The following is a 20,379-nucleotide window of genomic DNA, read 5'->3' as shown; positions in this document are numbered from 1 at the left end:
CTGCGTTCCACCAGCATTTTGCGTGTGTTACCAAGTATGTTGTGGTCTGAAAAGAATTTGGACAGACATCGTCCAGTTCCTGAAAAGTAAATTTACTGTACAACATTATCTGTAGATTGTTACAAATTGTTCAAAAGTCATAAAGCTGCATATTAGGAGGCATTATGCTTAGTATTCCATAAGACATAGGAGCAGAATTAGGCCATTTGGCCCATCGAGTCTACTCGGCCATTTAGCTAATGTTCATGGTTTGCATATGTAAAGGCAGCCACGTTTCTGTTTCTGGCCATGTCCTGATTACTATCGAGTAGTCAGTTCCTAATACAAAAAAAACATTCCTTTTCCTAGTATTTACACTTTTCTTTTTGATCAGTAGAAAAATATAAATGACCTGATGGTAAGGAATAATAATTTTAGAAAGCACATCATTATATCTGATGACTTGTAACATTCACATTGTTTCCCTCTAGGAATACGGCAAAATCTCACCACTACCTTTGGAGTTTTTTGTTCTCATTTCAGAATGTCACTATCTGTAGTCTTTTGTGCCCTCCTTCAATCTATTTGAATTCAACAAAGTAAACAGAGGTAGTTTTACAATTATTATTTTGTTTTAGAGTCGCTATCGAGAAATGCCTGAGCCAAAGTTTATGTATGGAAGTCACTATTCTTCCCCGGGTTATGTCCTGTTCTACCTTGTGAGAGCTGGTAAGGGTACATTTTTTCCTCATTGCTAGTCAATCTCAGTTATGCTTTTTTTTAAGCATAAGGAGTTAAGATCACCACAAAATCTGATAATGATATGTGTTTTATGCCATCTGTGATTGTAAAAAAAAATCAAGCTGTACATCAAGTTTCAAGATCTTTGAAAAACTGTCTGAAAGAGGTGCTGTAGTTCGTCCTTTATGCTATTTAACATCTGATTAGTTTTGTACTTTGTAAGCATGTCACCCTTTAAACTAAAGTTTGTATTGAGTACAAAAATGTAAATTTAGAGTTACAATATTACTATTCGCTAAAAACTGAAATTACCATTATTGGTGAATTAAGAACTAAAATGGAAATTGTTTGAAATCTGAATTCTTGATGATCAAATGCAAGCTTTATTAATCTCTAAAGATAGACATTTCAGAAAATTAAAGCAAGAGGAGAAATGGAAATATTAATTATATAATATAACCATAGTCTTTTGTGACCTTCAATCTATTTGAATTAAACTAAGTAAGCTAAGGTAGGTTTACAGTTATTCTTTTGTTTTAAAGTCACTGTCAAGAAATGCCTGAACTAAAGTTCAAGCATAGAAGCTACTATTCTTTCCCCCATTAAACACGAGTCCTGCAGAAGGGTTTCAGCCTGAAACGTCAACTGTACTGTTTTTCGTAGATGCTGCCTGGCCTGTTGAGTTCCCTCATCATTTTGTGTGTGTTGCTTGGATTTCCAGCATCTGCAGATATTCTCGTTTGTGATTAAGTATGTATTGCTTGTAGCAGCAAAAACTAATCCAAAATCATAACAATTGCTGCTAGCCTCCAACCATCTTAGAGCCATTATACTTGCATGACGTACCCTCAGCTCCAATGAAATGATTGTTTCAAAGAATCAAATCTTTTATTCAGTCCTTTATTAGCAAACATACAATCTTGAAGCAGTATTAAGTGGTCAGCAAAGCCATGACCTCCGCCAGTCCAAAGCTGCAAACTACAAAAATAAGCAAGAATACGTAACTTGCACTCATGTGACTAGTTACCATAATAAACATAATAAAAGCTCAACGGAGAATGCAAAGCAGATGGAGAATAGATGCATGGCTCCTACATTCCAGCCCCCCAATTATTATACTATATTAATTACAGCTACCTGCTATTAAGACACAGGAGACATGAAATCTCAACATTTACACAAATATCATCTTCTGGTAAGCAGTCTATCCTGGATTGTGTTCTTCTGTCAAATTAGGTTGTCTTTCTTGACTCGATCAGGAAAATCTGTCTTGAATCACTGCTACCAAAGCTCATCCAAAACTAAAGTCCCATTAATAATCAACTCTGGACGAGCGTAATCTCTTCCACTGCCATAGTCTCCTTTAAGTGGTCCGTTAACAGTCCAAACTAGCTTTGTTCTGATTGCGGAGTCCATCATTGACACTGCAAATCACTTGCAATGGTTCTGGTGCCTTGGGCACAGTCATCCCTATCAGCAGCTCAATTTCCAATTCAATTTCTGTCAGATAAAGATGCTTCAGGTGAGACCATTCCTGAAGACCTCTGACAAAGAATGCTTCCTCTGTAGACAAGCATACATTCCTGTGTATAGACATTAGGTAGTTCACGATAGTTTTCACTGTCAAAGCCAGCCACTTCCAATTCTGAAACGAAATACCTACTCACAACCTTCTCTTGACCCATTTTATGTAAGAGAGTATGTGTTTCTTTTCCTGTCAGGTTGAGCTTGTTTATGAGGCTCGCTGTGCAGAACACTGCTGTACTTCCTTAATCGAGCAAAGCATAAGTAACCAGTCTTGTTACTCTTCTTGGGCTTCATCCAAAGTGCAATTATAGGGAGTTTACAATCATGATCACCAGGCCCTGTAAGACCATTGAATACTAGGGCAGTATTCACTGCTGTGTTTGCTTCAATCATGGCTTGTTTTAAATCTACACCCTTTTGATCATCTCCAGGCTCAGTTTCACTTTCCACAGTAGTGGCAAAGCTACTTCTTTTAGCTTGGAAGCAAATTTGTGATCCAGTTTTGTTCACACCTTTACTGCCAGCAATAAATATATTTTATAAATAAAATGTATATTTTCCAAAACACTGGGTGTGTAACAATCTTCACTAGCCTTTCGATAAAGTCAACACTGTCAGTGAAAGTAACCTTGTGCCTTTCTTAGACGTTAAGAATGTAGGATAGAGGTCATACCTCATTCTTCTGAATTCCAGTGAGTACAGGCCCAGAGCCAACTAACCCTCCTCATATAACAAGTCTTTTAATCTGGACTCATTTTTGTGCCACTTCTTTGCCCATTCTCCTAATCTGTCTAAGTCAGGGGTCGGCAACGTTTACCACTGAAAGAGCCAATATGGACCCATTTCCCACAGAAAAGAAAACACTGGGAGCCACAAAACCCGTTTGACATTTAAAATGAAATAACACTGCATACAACTTTTTTTTTGCCTTTATGCTATGTATAAACAAACTGTAATGTGTTGCATTTATGAAATTGATGAACTCCTGCAGAGAAAACGAAGTTACATTTCTGCATGCAACAAAAACATTTTGAACTCCGAAAAAAAGACGTTGGGTTGAAGGTTACTCCATAGTTAGCCTACCTTGGATCGAAGAATTAAAAGAAAGCGCGTACTGGCGGGTGTCAGGCATTGGCAGTGGTGATGTATATTAATAGCGATAAAAAACACGTTGTAGTGGTGTAGCGCAGAGGAATGCTGAAGAAAGCCGAACACAAATCAATCACTGAAAAGTAACTTGCTTTTGGTGGAACATTAGTCAAAAGTGTGTGTGGGTTGGGGACTACCGCTGGCCAGTCCTCTACCACATCATTTACCGCTCACAAATCATGCACCAATCTCCACTTAAATTTATCTGTTTTTAAAACCGGCAGCAACGGGGTATTGCATGGACTGTTTGTTCTTTTAAAATAAAGACACTGCAGTCAAAGGTAACTTTATTCAAACTAAACAGCCTTGCTTTAAAGCCTCCCTCAACCCGTCCCCGTGGGTGCGGATGCTCCAAAAGACACGTACTCACAAACCCCCATAGGCTATCTCCCTTAGCCGGAACGGTGGCTAATTGTGAGCCGGTTCGGATGTGCCAGGAAATGGGGTCTCCACAACGTTTTTAGATTGTACAAGATCATCATAATCTTCAAATTTCGAATTACATTTCAAAAACTAACAAACCACGGGGAGCCGCAGCACAGAGATGAAAGATGCAGCTCTGGAGCCGCGGGTTGCCGACCCCTGGTCTAAGTACTTCTGTAGCCTCTCTGCTTCCTCAAAGCTACCTACTCTCCATCTACCTTTGTATCTACTGTAAACCTGGACACAAGCCTTCAATTCCATCATCCAGATTGACATATAACATAAAAATAAGTGGTCCCAACACAGACCCCTATGGAACACTACTAGTCACCAGCAGCCAACCAGAAAAGGCTCCCTTTTATCCCATGCTTTGGCTCCTGCCAATCAAACAGTTCTGTATCCTCAGAACCGCATCTTAACAATTGACTCCAACATCTTCCCAACCACTGAGGTCAGACTGACTGGCTTATCATTTCCTTTCTTCTGCCTCTCTCCCTTGAGTGGAGTGACATTTGTAATTTTCCAGATCTCTGGAACCATGCCAGAATATAGTGATTCTTGAAAGCCCACTGGAGGTGAACTGGGCGCCTCTGTCAGAGGTAATGTGGGCCAGCACACCAAAGCGAGATATCCAGGTGGTGATCAGTGCCCGGGCGCAAGATTCGGAGGTGGTGTCGGTGAGCGGGATCGCCTCTGGCCATCTTGTGAACCGGTCCACAATAGTCAGGAGGTGCCGCACTCCTCGCGACACTGGCAGGGGGCCCACGATATCCACATGAATGTGGTCGAAACGCCGGTGGGCGGGATGGAACTGCTGCGGTGGGGCTTTGGTGTGCCGCTGCACCTTGGCCGGATGGAGGGATGCGCCAAGTTATGAATGGAGTCGAAAACGCGTCGCCGCCAAGGTGCCGGGACGACGGGACGGGGCTGGCCGGTGGCGACGTCACAGAGTAGGGTCCTCTCACCTGGGCCTATGGGGAGGTCCTGGAGCTGCAAACCGGAGACTGCGGTTCTGTAACTCGGAATCTCCTCATCTGCCTGCTGTGCCTCTGCCAGTGCCTCAAAGTCTACCCCTTGGGAAAGGGCATGAATGGTAGGGCGAGAGAGCGCATCTGCCATGACATTGTCCTTACCCGAGACGTGCCGAACATCTGTCGTGTATTCAGAGATGTAGGACAGGTGGCGTTGCTGGCAGGACGACCAGGGGTCGGACGCTTTCGTAAATGCAAAGGTAAGCGGTTTGTGGTCTGTGAACGCGGTGAAGGGCCGACCTTCTAGGAAGTACCTGAAATGCCGGATTGCCAGGTAGAGCGCCAACAGTTCCCGGTCGAAAGCACTGTACTTGAGCTCGGGTAGCCGCAGGTGTTTGCTGAAAAACGTCAGGGGTTGCCAGCGACCTGCGATGAGTTGCTCCAGTACCCCACTGACTGCCGTGTTAGATGCGTCTACTGTGAGGGCGGTAGGGACGTCCATTCTGGGGTGCACTAGCATCGCGGTGTTCGCCAAAGCTTCCTTCGTTTGAACGAAAGCGGCTGCAGACTCCTGGTCCCAGGTAATGTCCTTGCCCGGCCCGGACCGGACAGCAGGGCGAATAGGGGGCGCATGATCCGGGCAGCTGAAGGGAGGAAGCGGTGGTAGAAATTGACCATACCTACGAATTCCTGAAGGCCTTTGATCGTGGTGGGTCGGGGGAAGTGGCGGACCACATCTACCTTAGCGGGCAGAGAGGTTGCCCCATCTTTAGTAATCCTGTGGCCCAGGAAGTCAATGGTGTCGAGCCCGAACTGGCATTTGACGGGGTTGATTGTTAGACCATACTCACTCAGTTGGGTGCAGAGTTGACGAAGGTGGGTCAGATGCTCCTGATGACTGCTGCTGGCGATGAGGATGTCGTCCAAGTAGATGAACGCGAAGTCCAGGTCCCATCCCACCGTGTCCATTAACAGCTGGAACGTCTGTGCGGCATTCTTCAGGCCGAACGGCATGTGAAGGAACTCGAAAAGGCCAAATGGGGTGATGAGAGCCGTTTTGGGGACATCGTCTGGATGCATCGGGATTTGATGGTACCCTTGGACGAGGTCTACCTTGGAGAAGATCCGTGCGCCGTGCAGGTTTGCTACAAAGTCCTGAATGTGTGGCACAGGGTAGCGGTCCGGTGTGGTAGCCTCGTTCAGCCTGCGGTAGTCGCCGCATGGTCTCCAGCCCCCTGTCGCTTTGGGCACCATGTGCAGGGGGGAGGCCCATGGGCTGTCGGACCGCCAGATGATCCCCAATTCCTCCATCCTCTTGAACTCCTCCTTTGCCAGTCGGAGCTTGTCCGGGGGAAGCCGCCGAGCACGGGCGTGGAGGGGTGGTCCCTGGGTCAGGATGTGGTGTCGGGGCATGGTGCCAGAACCGAAGGAAAATCCGCCAGGACCCTGGTGAAGTCGTTGTCAGACAGCGTGATGGAGCCGAGGTGAGGGGCTGGCAACTGGGCTGCACCTGGAGAGAACGTCTGAAAGGTCTCGGCGTGGACCAGTCTCTTCCTGGGCAGGTCGACCAGTAGGCTGTGAGCCCGCAAAAAATCCGCACCCAGAAGTGGTTGGGCTACGGCAGCCAGTGTGAAGTCCCACGTGAACTGGCTGGAACCGAACTGTAGCTGCACCTGACGGGTGCCATAGGTCCTTACTGTGCTGCCGTTCGCGGCCCTCAGGGGGGAACCCGGTGCCCTGCTGCGGGTGTCGTAATTCGTCGGAGGTAAGACGCTGACCTCAGCACCGGTGTCAACCAAAAAACGGCGTCCTGACCGCTTGTCCCACACATACAGGAACCTATCCCGATGGCCAGCCGCCGTAGCCATCAGCGGCGGCTGGCCCTGGAGTTTCCCGGGAACTTGCAGGGCGGGCAACAACGGCAGGCTTCTGCGCCCCACTGCTGGTGGTAGAAGCACCATTGTTCGTTGGGCTCCCCACCCCTGCCCCTGGGGTTGGCAGGCTCTGTGGCCGGGCCCGAACTGGTTTGCTGCTGGGAGTGTGGCTGGGTGATCTGTGTGATGGGCGCCCCGCTCACCTTCTTGGCGTTCCACAGCAAGTCCGCCCGGGCTGCCACCTTCCGGGGGTCACTGAAATCCGCGTCAGACAGCAGCAGGCGTATGTCCTCAGGCAGCTGCTCCAGGAATGCCTGCTCAAACATGAGACAGGGTGTGTGTCCGTCGGCCAGAGACAACATCTCATTCATTATAGCCGATGGAGGTCTGTCTCCCAAGCCATCCAGGTGCAGTAAACGGACAGCCCGCTCGCGCCGTGAGAGTCCGAAAGTCCTGAGGAGCAGGGCTTTGAATTCTTGCCCTCTGCCGGGGGCGACTGTACGAACTCCGCGACCTGGGCCGCTGTGTCCTGGTCGAGGGAGCTCACCACGTAGTAGTAACGGATGTCCTCTGAGGCTATCTGCCGAACGTGGAATTGGGCTTCAGCTTGCTGAAACCATAGGTGAGGTCGCTGTGTCCAGAAACCCGGCAGTTTCAACGAAACCGCATGAACAGAGTCATTTCTGTTCCAAAAATCGTTTGGACCGTCGGGGTCACCAATTGTAGCGGTGTGCTACACGCAGCGCTAAAATTACGGCACGGAGTTGGTAACTACAGTCGAAGGAAAAAACTTTATTCGAAATACCCAGCCTTGCTTTTAAACCTCCCTCAACCTGCCCCCCGTGGCGCAGAGGCTCTAAATGCTCTGTGCTCGCAAACCCCCGTAGGCTATCTCCCTTAGCCGGAACGCTGGCTAATTGTGAGCTGGTTCGGATGTGCCAGGAAATGGGTCGCCACAGTGTCCTTATTTCCGAGTTCTGTGACTGGAGAATTGGCATCAACCTCTCACCCACCAACGAGAGTGAGATATATCCATCCTTAAGATATCAAAAAGCGGCTGATCATGAGATGCTGAGAGTGGATCCCGTCCTCGCAAAGAGCCAAAGTCAGATGTAACTCCACATCAGGGTCTTCAACAGAACCCCATCCACCCTGAAAAGGAAAAAGAGATGTCGAAAGTAGAAATAAAGCTGTTTTTGAAGATGACTCAGCTTCCATGGTTGCTTAATTTTTCTCTTAGTTTCAAGGTCTCTGCTTCCAGCTGAACTCATTTTGTCTTCTAAGTGTGTAAGCGGGCCAAAATAATGGCAGTTTCAGTCTAGCTTTTCAGCAATGGAAGGAATTATTTCAATTCTTCAACATTTCAACAGAATCAATAGTCGAACACTTCAAGCAAACACCACTATAGAACTTTCCAGTCCAACCCAGTTGCACATAGTAACATTAACTACTTCAAAACTGTTTCAAATCCAAGCACATAGTGTGAAACAACAAAATACTGTTGAAATCTTTGCTGAGAAAAAGCAGTGGCAGAAACTAATCCAAAATCACAGGGTTGCAATAGTTGAGGCACCCTCTGTTCCAAAGATTCAATCCTTTATTTGATCCATTACTAGCAATTAGTAAACATATAATCTCGAAGCGATATTAAGTGGTCAGCAAAGATGTGACCTCCGCTGGTCCCAAGCTGCAAACTTTTATGAAATAAGCAAGAACATGTAACTTATTCCCTTTACCTTAACAATACCCCCATTATTGTGACTAGTTATCATTATAACAGCGCAACACAGAATACAAAGCAGATAGAGAGCAGATACAGTACATGGCTCCTACATTGCCATTCCCTTCATTCATTTTGTGTGGTTACTCATTAGTAATGATTTACACCTAGACACATGGGACTATCACTAGTTGCAAATTCCCATTTAAGCTATATACCAGTCTTGCTAAGAAGTAGACTGCTCTCTCCAAGATCACAGAGCCAAAAGCAACCCTTTCTCAGTGGCATTGTGGAAGGGTCATCTCTACAGTGAATGCTGCAGTTCAGTAATGTGACTCAAAGGCATTTGGGGATGGACAATAAATGCTGGTCTTGCCAATAATGCCTGAACCCAGTGAATTTTAGAGAAATTGAACTAAGCATTTAGAACTTCTCATTCTTGGCCTGAAGCCCTGTTGTCTCAATTTTTATTTTGCATATGCTTTCCCCACTGTGCTATTTTTATTCACTGCAAATCAGTACATATTACATTAGTAGGTGTGTAGAGTTTTTACTACAAATTTTCCTGGTGAGTTAGATTCCCATGTCTTTTTAGCTTGCTTGCTCAGATTAGCTACATTTTGTGAAACAGTTACTACTTGTAATTTCTCTGGAATGTTCCAGTACACATCAATGATTAAAACAAATTAATTTACAATTTAAATATTTAAAAGGCTCCCAATTCTGGAGGCTTGAAATTGAAACTGAGAAGGCAAGAATAACACAGCCAGCACAAAATATTACCTGGTGTATTCTCTTTTAAAAATGCAATCAGACATGCTAGAACGTGGCAGCAATTTTCATTTCTAAAAACTGTTTATGAAGATTTTTTTGAGAGTCAACTTATTGTGTTTTTATTTCAGCCCCTGAATACATGCTGTGTTTACAAAATGGAAAATTTGACAATGCTGATAGAATGTTCAACAGGTTTGTTTTAATACAGTACTTCAATCAATCTGATCTGTCATTAACCAAAGATTTGAGTGAAATAATGTATGATATATTCTCAATAAATGCCTGTGCTACATTAAGTTTTGCAGAGACGTGGAAAAATTGTTTAGAAGGAGCCACAGACTTCAAAGAGGTAACAGATGAACTCTTGTAGGTTATTCAGACAATAAAGTATTTGTATTGCCAACAAGGTTATAAATCATTTTCACTTTTCACTTATCAGTTGATACCAGAGTTTTATGGCACAAGTTCCAGCTTCATTGTGAACAGTTTGAAGTTAGATCTTGGAACGAGGCAAGGAGGGCAGACAGTAGATTCTGTGGAACTTCCACCGTGGGCGTCAGGTAATTAAATCTGTTGGATTAAGATGTTTATGCTATTCCAAATAGTAGGGTTCATTTGTATTTCACTGCATTTTTACCCATACAACTTGCATTAAGAGCAAAAGACCAGGAGATGTAGAAGCAGAATTAGGCCATTTGGCCCATTGAATCTGCTCCATAATTCAATCATGGCTGAGACTTTTTTTCAACCCCACTCTCTGGCTTTCTCTCCATAATCTCTGATGCCTTGGCCAATCAAGAACTTAACGATCTCTGCCTTAAATACACCCAACGACCTCATCTCCACTACTGCCTATAGTAGCAAATTCCACAAATTCACCACCCTCTGGCTAAAGAAATTTCTCTGCATCTCTATTTTAAATGAACACCGCTCTATCCTGAGGCTATGCCCTCTTGCCCTAGACTCCCCAACCATGGGAAACATGCTTTCCACATGCTTACTCTGTCTTGGCCTTTCAACATTCAAAGCGTTTCAATGAGATCCCCTCTCATCCTTCTAAATTCCAGCAAGTACAGGCCCAGAGCCATCAAACATTCCTCATATGACAACCCTTTCATTTCTGGAATCATCCTTATAAACCTGTTAATCCTCTCCAATGCTAGCACACCTTTTCTTAGGTAAGGAGCCAAAACCTGTTCACAATACTCAGGGTGAGGCCTCACCAGTGCCTTATAAAGCTTCAGCATCACATCTCTGTACTTGTATTCTAGACCTCTTGAAATGAATGCTCACATTGCATTTGTCTTCCTCACTACTGACGCTAGCTGCAAGTTAATCTTTAGGGTGTTCTGCACAAAGGCTCTCAAGCCCTTTGCATCTCAGATATTTGGATTTTGTCCTCATTTAGAGAATAGTCTGCACATTTATTTCTTCTACCAAGTGTATGGCCATGCATTTTTCAACATTGTATTTCATTTGCTACTTGTTTGCCCATTCTCCTAACCTGCCTAAGTCCTTCTGTAAAGTTAGTGTTTCCTCAACACTATCTGCCTCTCCACCAATCTTTGTATCATCTGCAAATTTGGCAACATATCCATCTATTCCATCATTTAAATCATTGATATACAGCACAAAAAGAAGCAGTCCCAGCACCAACCCCTGCAGAACACCACTAGTCACTGGCAGCCAACCAGAAAAGGATCCTTTTATTCCCACTTGCTGCCTCCTACCAATCAGCCAATGCTCTAACCATGCTAGTAACTTTGTAATGCCGTAGGCTGTTAACTTGTTAAGCAGCCTCATGTGTGGCACCTTGTCAAAGGCCTTCTGAAAATCCAAATATACAACATCTACTACACTCCCTTTATCTATCCTACTTGTAATCTCCTCAACGAATTCCAACAAGATCGTCAGGCAAAAGTTTCCCCCTCTTGTCTTGTGTCACCATAAACTTATCCTTAACAATTGACTCAAACACATTCCTAGTCACTGAGGTCAGGTTAACTGGTCTACAATTTCCATTCTGCTACTTCCTTCCCTTCTTAAAGAGTGGAGTGACATTTGCAGTTCTTCAGTCCTCTGGAACCATGCCAGAGTCCAGTGATTCTGGAAAGATCATTACTAATGCCACCGCAATCTCTATTACTACCTCTTTCAGAACCCTGGGGTGCAGTTCATCTGGTCTGGGTGACTTATGTACCTTTAGGTCTTTAAGCTTTTTGAGCACCTTCTCCCTAATAATAGTAACTGCACTCACTTCTGTTCCCTCACACTCTTCAACACCTGATACAGTGCTAGTGTCTTCAACAGTGAAAACTGATGTAAGATACTCCTTTAGTATCTGCCTTCTCCTTGACCCCTTTAATATTTCTGTGGCCTCATTTTCTAGTGTTCTAATATTCATTCTTGATTATCAAGGCGGATAGAAAAAATTTTCAAACTTTTTCTATCCGCCTTGATAATTGTTTGCTAGCTTGCTTTCACATTACATATTTTCCATCCTAATGATTCTTTTAGTTGCTTTCAGTAGGTTTTAAAGGCTTCCTAATCTTCTGTCTTCCCACTCATTTTTGCATTGTTGTATGCTTCCTCTTTTGCTTTTACGTTAGCTTTCATTTCCCTTGTGAGCCATGTTTGTACTATTTTGCCACTTGAGTATTTGGTCACTTTTGGAATACATCTATCCTGCACCTTCCTCATTTTTCCCAGAAAATAAAGCCATTGCTGTTTTGCTGTCATTCCTGCCAGCATCTCCTTCCAATCTACTTTGGCCAACTCCTCTCTCTTACCACTGTAATTTTCTTTACTCCACTGAAATACTACATCAGACGTTACTCCATTTTTGTGGATTCAAAGGCAGTTGACAATGGTGTGACTATGCACACAACCCATAATTTATAGTAATCAAAGTGCCAACCAGCTTATCAAAACCGAGGGATAGAATGGAATGGATACTAAAGCTTGGGATCAGATGGAGAAACCAAAGCTTATGAGGAAATCGGAGCAACTGAGGGAAACCTACCTGGCCAGAAGGGGAACATTAAAAAAACTTCCAAAATCAGCACAAGGTCAGATTGAACCTGAACTGATGAACCTATGAGGCAACCGTAATACCAAATGTAATATTGTTCTATGCATTATTGAACCTTTTAAAATAAAGCAATTGATTTGAGCTTGGTAGCTGACAATCTCCAGCCAAGTTGAACTCTATTAATAAATGCTTAGTTCACCCATGCTACCAGCAGATAAAGTAATATTAATATCTGACTGTACATATGCTCAAGATTTGAATGCAACAATTAAAATGTTAAATATTAAAAGTGATGATAAAATAAAATTGTTTTATTCTCAGTATTGAAATTGTGCTAAACTGAGTTTAGCATGTACTCAGAAGATGCAAAAATATATACTTATCATTCAGCAACAGAAATACGTGAAGCTGATCCATTCAAACATTTCTTTGTTGCATTTCAGAATCATGTTTATTCTGACTTCTAACTTCATTCTAAAGCAAAAATCATTCTAAAATTATTCTAAATTTGCATTGCATGTGTTCAAAAATTCTGGGCACGGCAATTTCTTAGAAGTAGCATTTGTTGAATCATAACTTTTCTAAGATGTACACTGTGCAATCAATGCCTGATGTTTTCAGTCAAAGTTCAGGATTAAACTTAAACTTGCCTCAAGCTTAAATACAATAATGTGGCCAAATGAAGCATTGTACTAATATTGATGATGCATTTTTTGTTTTCACATTCAGTATTGCTTGCATTGAATAAGTTTGCATCCATAAAATAGAAAAGTCAAGAAAATTGTGTGTCTGATGGGTGATTAATTCAACACAATTAAATTGCATTACTGATTTAATGTGGTTAAACTGAATTAAAATTAATTGTGTCCTTTAGATCCTGATGACTTTTTGCAGAAGAACAGGGAAGCATTAGAGAGCCAGTATGTTTCTGAACATCTACACGAGTGGATTGACCTAATATTTGGCTACAAGCAAAGGGGAAGTGAAGCCATTGCGGCCTACAATGGTAAATCTTTCTAGCATTGTAAAATAGTACTAATTTTTGAATTATGACGAGTTCAAAACCGAGGGATAGAATGGAATGGATGCTAAAGCTTGGGATGAGATTGAGAAACCAAAGGGGTAAAAGAAACACAGATATACAAAAGTCCTACAGAAATACTCCTGCTGATTCCATAATTTTCACACTATTTTCCTTGATCACAATAATTTCAAGCTGATACATTTGAAAATAAATGAGTTTATCTATAACTATATATTTTTGCACATATTTCAAAAGGAAGCCTATTGTTCTTACAATATTAATTACAACTTGAGGCTCAATAAGGCATTTCCGGCTTCAGTGACATAGACTGATACTGTTTATGAATCCTTATTCTCAATCAAAGAATGATTAGTAATGTAACTTTATCTAGGGATCTCGTTCAAATATACAGCACTGTGTAAAAGTCTTTGGCAACCTAGATTTTTTATATTAATTTTGATTTGTATGTTTTTTTGTCTTTTGCAGTCAGTTGAACACAACAAATGTTGAATTTCCAAACATTCATTTTCCAAAGGATTAAATGTTACAGGGAAATTTTTGTATTTCTTTAAAGAAAGTAACATATTCATTAATAGACTACTTATCAAATAAAAGCTTGTTTACTTCATAGGTATATAGCCCAGTGCATGATTAAACAAAGGTTGCTAATGATCAATGGCATATGAGTTGAATGAACTAATATAATTAACTGAAACAGAAACCGGTTAGAAGAAATCAAACCGGGCAAAGACCAACCAAACTAACAAGTGAGAGTGTGGCAGATGTGACAGCTTCAAATCATCAATTTTTACACTATAGCAAGGGTAACCATAGCAACAAGACATAAGGTGGTCATCCTGCATCAGCAAGGTGTCTCCCAAGCAGAAATTTTGTGGCAGACAAGAGTTTCAAGATGTGCTGTCCAAGCTCTTCTGAAGAAGGACAAAGAAATGGGCAAGGATGAGAAACATAGTGGTCGGCCACGGAAACTGAATGCAGTGGATGAAAGATACATCAAACTGATATCTCTCCTAAATCAGGCGAGGTCCAGCAGTGCTATAGGTGCTGAACTCACAGAAATCACCAGAACCCTTATACAGTCCAGAGAAAAGTCTTGTCAGTAGTGGTCTTCATGGAATAGTTGGCTGCTTATAAGTCGTTCCTCCAAAGTAGAAACAAAGCCAAGAGATTCATGTACACAGAAAAACACAATGATTTAGGTGCTGAACAATGGCAGCCATTGCTTTGGACTGGTGAGCCAAAATTTGAAATTATTGGCTCAAATGCGAGGCAGTTTGTCCTTAGAAGAGCTGGAAAGCACTACGGGAATGAATGTCTGCAGCCATCAGTGAAGGACAGTGGAAGTTTCCAGCAGGTTTGGGGCTGCATTTTTGCAAATGGAGTTGGTGATCTGATCAGAATTAATGGAATCCTCATTGCTGTGAAGTACAAGCGGATTCTCATCCATCACTCAATAAATGCCATCAGGGAGCTGTCTGATCGGTTCCAACTTCATTCTGCAGCAGGACAATGATCCCAGGCACACAGCCAAGGTCATAAAGAACTATCTTCAGCGAAAAGAAGAACAAGGAGTTATACAACTGATGGTATGGCCTCCATGGAGCCCTGATCTCAACATCATTAAGGCTGTCTGGGATTACCTGGAGAGACACAAGTAAGCGAGACATCCAAAGACAGCAGAAGAACTGTGGCAAGTTCTCCAAGATGCTTCGGACAACCTGCCAGCTGATTTTCTTATAAAACCGCATGACAGTGTACCTAAGAGAATTGGTACAGTTTTAAAGGCACAAAGAATGGTCACACCAAATATTGATTTGATTTAGTTTTTACTTTTCTTTATAATAAATCTTTTGATATTTTAAAAACTTTTCATTTCAATATTTTTGAAAGCACCTTCTCTTTGCATGTGTTTACGTGTGATTTTTTTTACATGTGCCTAGGACTTTTATGCAGTACTGTATATTTTTATAATTTCCTCTCTACAATAAAATGAATCTTTTGTACTGCAGATATTGATGTACTGTTAGACCAAGTGAATTAGAAGTGTTATTTCTTTCAAAAATATTCTACATTGTGGTTAGTATCAGTTGCATTTTAAATGGAAATTCAAAAACTTGTTCAGTGTCGAATAAATTTAGGAATGTAATTTTAAGTTTCTCTACCAAGTGATCTAAATTAATTCATTACAAATATAAAGGACAAAATAATTGATTACATAAATATACACCCTCTTCGAGTCAGTATTTAGTAGATGCACCTTTGGCAGCAACTACAGCCTTGAGATAAGTCTCTATCAGCTGCGCACATCTGGACACAGCAATTTTCCTCCATTCTCCTTTGCAAAACTGCTCAAGCTCTGTCAGATTGCATGGGGATCATGAGTGAACAGTCCAATTGTGAATTTGTGGCTGAACTTGAAAAGGGCTGAGGTCTGGACTCTGACTTGGCTACTCCAGAGCATTAACATTAAGCTTTGGCTTTATACTTGGGGTCATTGTCTGCTGGAAAACAAATCTTCTCCAAAGTCGTAGTTCTTTTGCACACTGCATCAGGTTTTCCTCCAGGATTTCTCTGTATTTTGCTACATTCATTTTACCCTCTACCTTCCCAAGCCTTCCAGGGCCTGCTGCAGTGACATATCGCCACAGTGTGATGCAGCCACCACAATGCTTCATGGTAGGGATGGTGTATTTTTGATGATTTGCAGTGTTTGGCTTATGCCAAACATAGTGTTTAGTCTGATGGCCAAAAAGCATAATTTTGGTTTCATCAGACCATAGACCCCTCTTTTCAGCCGACTTCAGAGTCTCCCACAGCCTTCATGCAAACTCTAGCCGAGATTTCATTTGAGTTTTTTTCAACAGTGGCTTTCCCTTTGCCACTCAGCTGCGGCTGGTGAAGTACCCAGACAACAGTTACTGTATGCGCAGTCTCTCCCATATCAGCCACTGAAGCTTGTAACTCCTCCAGAGTTGCCATAGGTCTCTTGGTGACCTCTCTCACTAGTCCCCTTCTTACACAGTCACTCAGTTTTTGAGGACTGCCTCCTCTAGGCAGATTTACAGCTGTGCCATATTCCTTCCATTTCTTGATGATTGATTCAACTATACTCCAAGGGATATTCAGTGATTTGGAAATTTTCTTGTATCCACCTCCTGACTTGTGCTTTTCAATATCCTTTTCGCAGAGTTGTTTGGAGTGTTCTTTTGTCTTCATGGTGTAGTTTTTACCATGATACTGACTCACCAGCATTTGGACCTTCCAGATACAGGTGTATCTTACCACAATCAATTGGAACACCTTGACTGCACACAGGTCTCCAAAGACAGATCTCCATTTAATTAATCATGTAACTTCTAAAGCCAACTGACTGCGCCAGTGACGATTTGGTGTGTCATATTAAAGAGGGTGAACACTTAAGCAATCAATTACTTTGTGTTTTATATTTGTAATTAATTTAGATCACTTTGTAGAGATCTATTTTCACTTTGACACGAAAGAGTCTTTTTCTGTTGAAAAGCCAATTAAATCTACTGTAATTCACTGTTGTAAAACAAAACATGAAAACTTACAAGGAGACTGAATACTTGTTTATAGGCACTGTAGCTCAGTAATCTTGAGGACTTCACGATGCATGATGAATTGTTTAATTCTTCTGTCACAGTTTGTTTTAAAATTAATTAAATTTTGGGTATTTTAATTTATTCTGCATGTCAAGCTAGCATTCAAACTGACTAATCTCTGATGATAGACACAAACCAGTTTGGATACTATTTTTGGCATTCATTGGCAAAAAGATCCCATCATTTTGTTGTGGGTTTACTATGTCTTCAGAATATGTATTCATACAAATAGCTGGCAGCTTAATGTTTGTGGGAACTGCATTGTCTTGTCCCTTGTTGATTCCTTTTAATGGTACTTGAATTGTTTCTTTGTTAACTGTTTGTTGCTTATATTTGCTGCCATGAAAGTGTAATCCTGATCAGAGCCTTGTGAAAACAGCTTAAATTTATTTGCTAATCCAGTTATAAACAAATCTTCTGAGGACTATATGTCTTCTGGGGAGAGGGGGAGGGCAGTAAAGAATAAATGAAAAGTGGGCAGGTGAGGAAAAGGAAAAGTCTTGGATTTGAGGTAAGGAGAGAAATAAAAATATTCAAAACATTTACAAGTCGCTTGAGAAATAAATAGGATATGTAATGCCAAAGAAATTGATGGAATTTCTGATTGGCAGAGATTGCTGAAATATGATGCTACAAAGAAAGATGAGACTGCATTGAAAATTAACTAATCTTTCTTCATCAATGTTTTATTAGATCCAACAAGAATTGGCTTCTTAGAGTAGTTGATGCTAGAATCTAACTGATGAATCTGAACATAAAAGAAATCTTGATTTTTCAATTATTTATTTGAGTGTTTAAGTTAATTGCCTTCAACTTTAGGGAAAAAATTGAAAGATTAAATGTCCAGAAAAAGAACTAACTGAAATTCCACTTTGTTGCAGTGTTTCATCCTTTGACCTATGAAGGAGGAGTTGACTGGGACAGGTACTGAAATTGAAACCTGCTTTATTTCACTCATTAATTAAAGCATCAGGATGAAGGATGTAGTTTAAAGTGTACCTGAAAATCTTAACTTTCATTTATAAGTCACAATGCATTACTGAGATCAATTAACTGTCTTACAATCTCTTGTCTTCAGCATTGAAGATCCAAATCAGAAGATAGCAATGCTAACTCAGATCCTAGAGTTTGGACAGACTCCAAAACAGTTATTCAGCAGTCCACATCCTCAAAGAATAACGCCAAAATTTCAGAATCTTTCCAGGGGATACAGCCGTGGTACTTCTCTGACAGAGTTGTCTCCAGGTAATGTTCTGAGACAAATAAGCTTTGGATGTACAGTTGATTCCAGTTAATTGGGACACTTTGGGACCAGAGCATTTTGGTCAATTAAGCAGCTGCCCCAGTTAGCCAAAGTTTCATTGAAATGTTAATCGGAGTAACAAATTATGTATTTTAATGAGAAATGCCGAACAAATTAGAACACTACCAATAGTACTACAGTAGTATAAAACTAGATTACTTCCTAATAGTAATCGACAGAGGAATTTATCCAGTGTACGCAAAGGAAAAGATCAATGTGGACACCTAGTGCAAATATTTGACTACTTTCAATGCTACCAATGATTGCATCTTCCAAATCCTCATTTTCATTGTAACATTCAAAATGATCACTGGTACCTTCAAATTCTCTGTAGTCCCTAATCTGTTGAAGTAGTGAATTGTTTCATTTTCTCTCCTGCTATTTTTGGCATCTCTAAGTCTGAATGTTTGAAACTGCAGTGAACAAAACAGTTTTGAATTGTCTAAATGCTTCCTCACTAAAATCACTGCTTTTTCAACACAAACACGCGTGACTGACACTAGTTAGAACCTATTCGGCAACAGTCTGCTGCCCCAATTAAGCAAGATAGAGTCTCCAGTAAACAAAGGGAAACCCAGCAATTTTCTTGATTAGTTTTAATTCTTTAAGAATTGGTCCAAATAAGTAGCTGACCTGGTAAACTGATGACCCAGGTAACTGGAATCCTCAGTATCTACTCCACATCAGTAATGACAGAGTTAGTATGGCATAAGAGTTTCTTTTAATGTTGCATATTTGCTTGAAATTTAAGGTGCATGTAAATCAGCTGGTAATGTATATCACAGACAAGATAGAATGGCATGTTGTGTATGCTAGTGAGATGGAAAAGGTATTGTTTACCAGCAGAGAACATCACAGAAGCAAGCTGTTTGGCTGGTTAGTCCATTCAGCAATCATGCTCCAGATTATTCCTCTCTAATGCACTTAAGTTCATCCTTGAATGAAATCCTTCTTTCTAATGTCCATCATGTGTTTACCTTAATGTTGTTACGATAGTCACTTCAACTATTTCTAGTGGTAGAAAGAAAAATGTATTCTAAATTCTAACTACCTTCTGTGTAAAGGTAGTTCTATTAGCAATTGTTAGTTGTTTTATTATTGTTGAGACAGAATGAAGCACTTTTGTTTGCATGCCGTCCAGAGGATTGTGTGCATCGAGGTAGTACCAAAGGTTTAAAAAACCACACACACAATGGAGAATATAGTGTTAGAGTTACAGAACAAGTACAATGCAAGTAGGTAAATAGAGTACAAGGGCCATGATGAGGCAGATAAAGAGTTCATCTTTACCATATACGCATTCATACTGAATTTTATAACAGTAGAATAGAAGCTGTCCTAAACCTTGGTGGTACCTGTTCTGAAGTTTTTCTATCTTTTGTCGAGTGAAACAGAGGAAAAGTAACTGAAATGGAAGAGGGCATTGATTATGTCCACTATTTTCCTGAGGCAACAAGAAGCGTGGACAGTCAATGGAGGAGAGGCTGTATTGTTGACTTTTGGCTGCATTGAAAATTCACTGCCATTAGTTGTCAAGAATCAATTTTATTCACCAAATATATTTTCATGTATTAACAATTTGCTGGGATGTGTTGGTCAGGGTGTAGCAAGCAGCACAAAAAAATCAATTATAAAGAGTAAAGAATTATATGAAAAATAAAGTATGTCCTTGGGCAAGCAGCAGCCAATCCAGGCTATGATATATGTGGATAGGATGCTTTCTATAGTGTGTCTGTAAAAAATTAGTGGAAGTTATGAGATAGGCAAATTTACTTCTGATGATTTAGGGGCAGTGTCATGCTTTTTTGATCCTAGTATGCACGTGACTGGAGCAGGACAAGTTGTTAATTTTTATGCCTGGGAACCCAGTTGTACGACTCCCAATCATCTGCACCTCGGCATTGCTGATACGGACAGGAGCGTGTACACTGCCTCTCTTCCTAAAGTCAGTGACCAGCTCTTTTGTTTTACTGACATTGAGGGAGAAGTAGTTATCTTGACACCATGCCGCTAAGCTCTATCTCCTTCCTCTACTCCCTTTTGTCATTGCTTTTGAGATCTTGCAACATGTTGCTGATTGCAGCATATAAGATTATTAAGGGATTGGACAAGATAGAGGCAGGAAATATGTTCCAGATGCTGGGAGAGTCCAGTACCAGAGGGCATGGTTTGAGAATAAGGGGTAGGTCATTTAGGACCGAGTTAAGGAAAAACTTCTT

General features: G+C 41.4%; 1 protein-coding gene across 1 annotated transcript in view; it reads left to right on the top strand.

Moving 5' to 3' along the window:
- Positions 1 to 20,379, top strand: part of nsmaf (neutral sphingomyelinase (N-SMase) activation associated factor) — a 155,270-nt gene that overhangs the window by 69,917 nt on the left and 64,974 nt on the right. Inside the window, exons 15-21 of the mRNA XM_059981550.1 lie at positions 618 to 708; positions 9,287 to 9,350; positions 9,456 to 9,507; positions 9,598 to 9,718; positions 13,064 to 13,195; positions 17,739 to 17,781; positions 17,936 to 18,102. Of these exons, the coding sequence (XP_059837533.1) occupies positions 618 to 708; positions 9,287 to 9,350; positions 9,456 to 9,507; positions 9,598 to 9,718; positions 13,064 to 13,195; positions 17,739 to 17,781; positions 17,936 to 18,102 (670 nt within the window). The remainder of the gene's footprint in view (positions 1 to 617; positions 709 to 9,286; positions 9,351 to 9,455; positions 9,508 to 9,597; positions 9,719 to 13,063; positions 13,196 to 17,738; positions 17,782 to 17,935; positions 18,103 to 20,379) is intronic.

This window comes from Hypanus sabinus, chromosome 1, assembly GCF_030144855.1.
Source record: "Hypanus sabinus isolate sHypSab1 chromosome 1, sHypSab1.hap1, whole genome shotgun sequence".
Taxonomy (NCBI): domain Eukaryota; kingdom Metazoa; phylum Chordata; class Chondrichthyes; order Myliobatiformes; family Dasyatidae; genus Hypanus; species Hypanus sabinus.
This window is presented reverse-complemented; position numbering and strand designations above follow the sequence as displayed.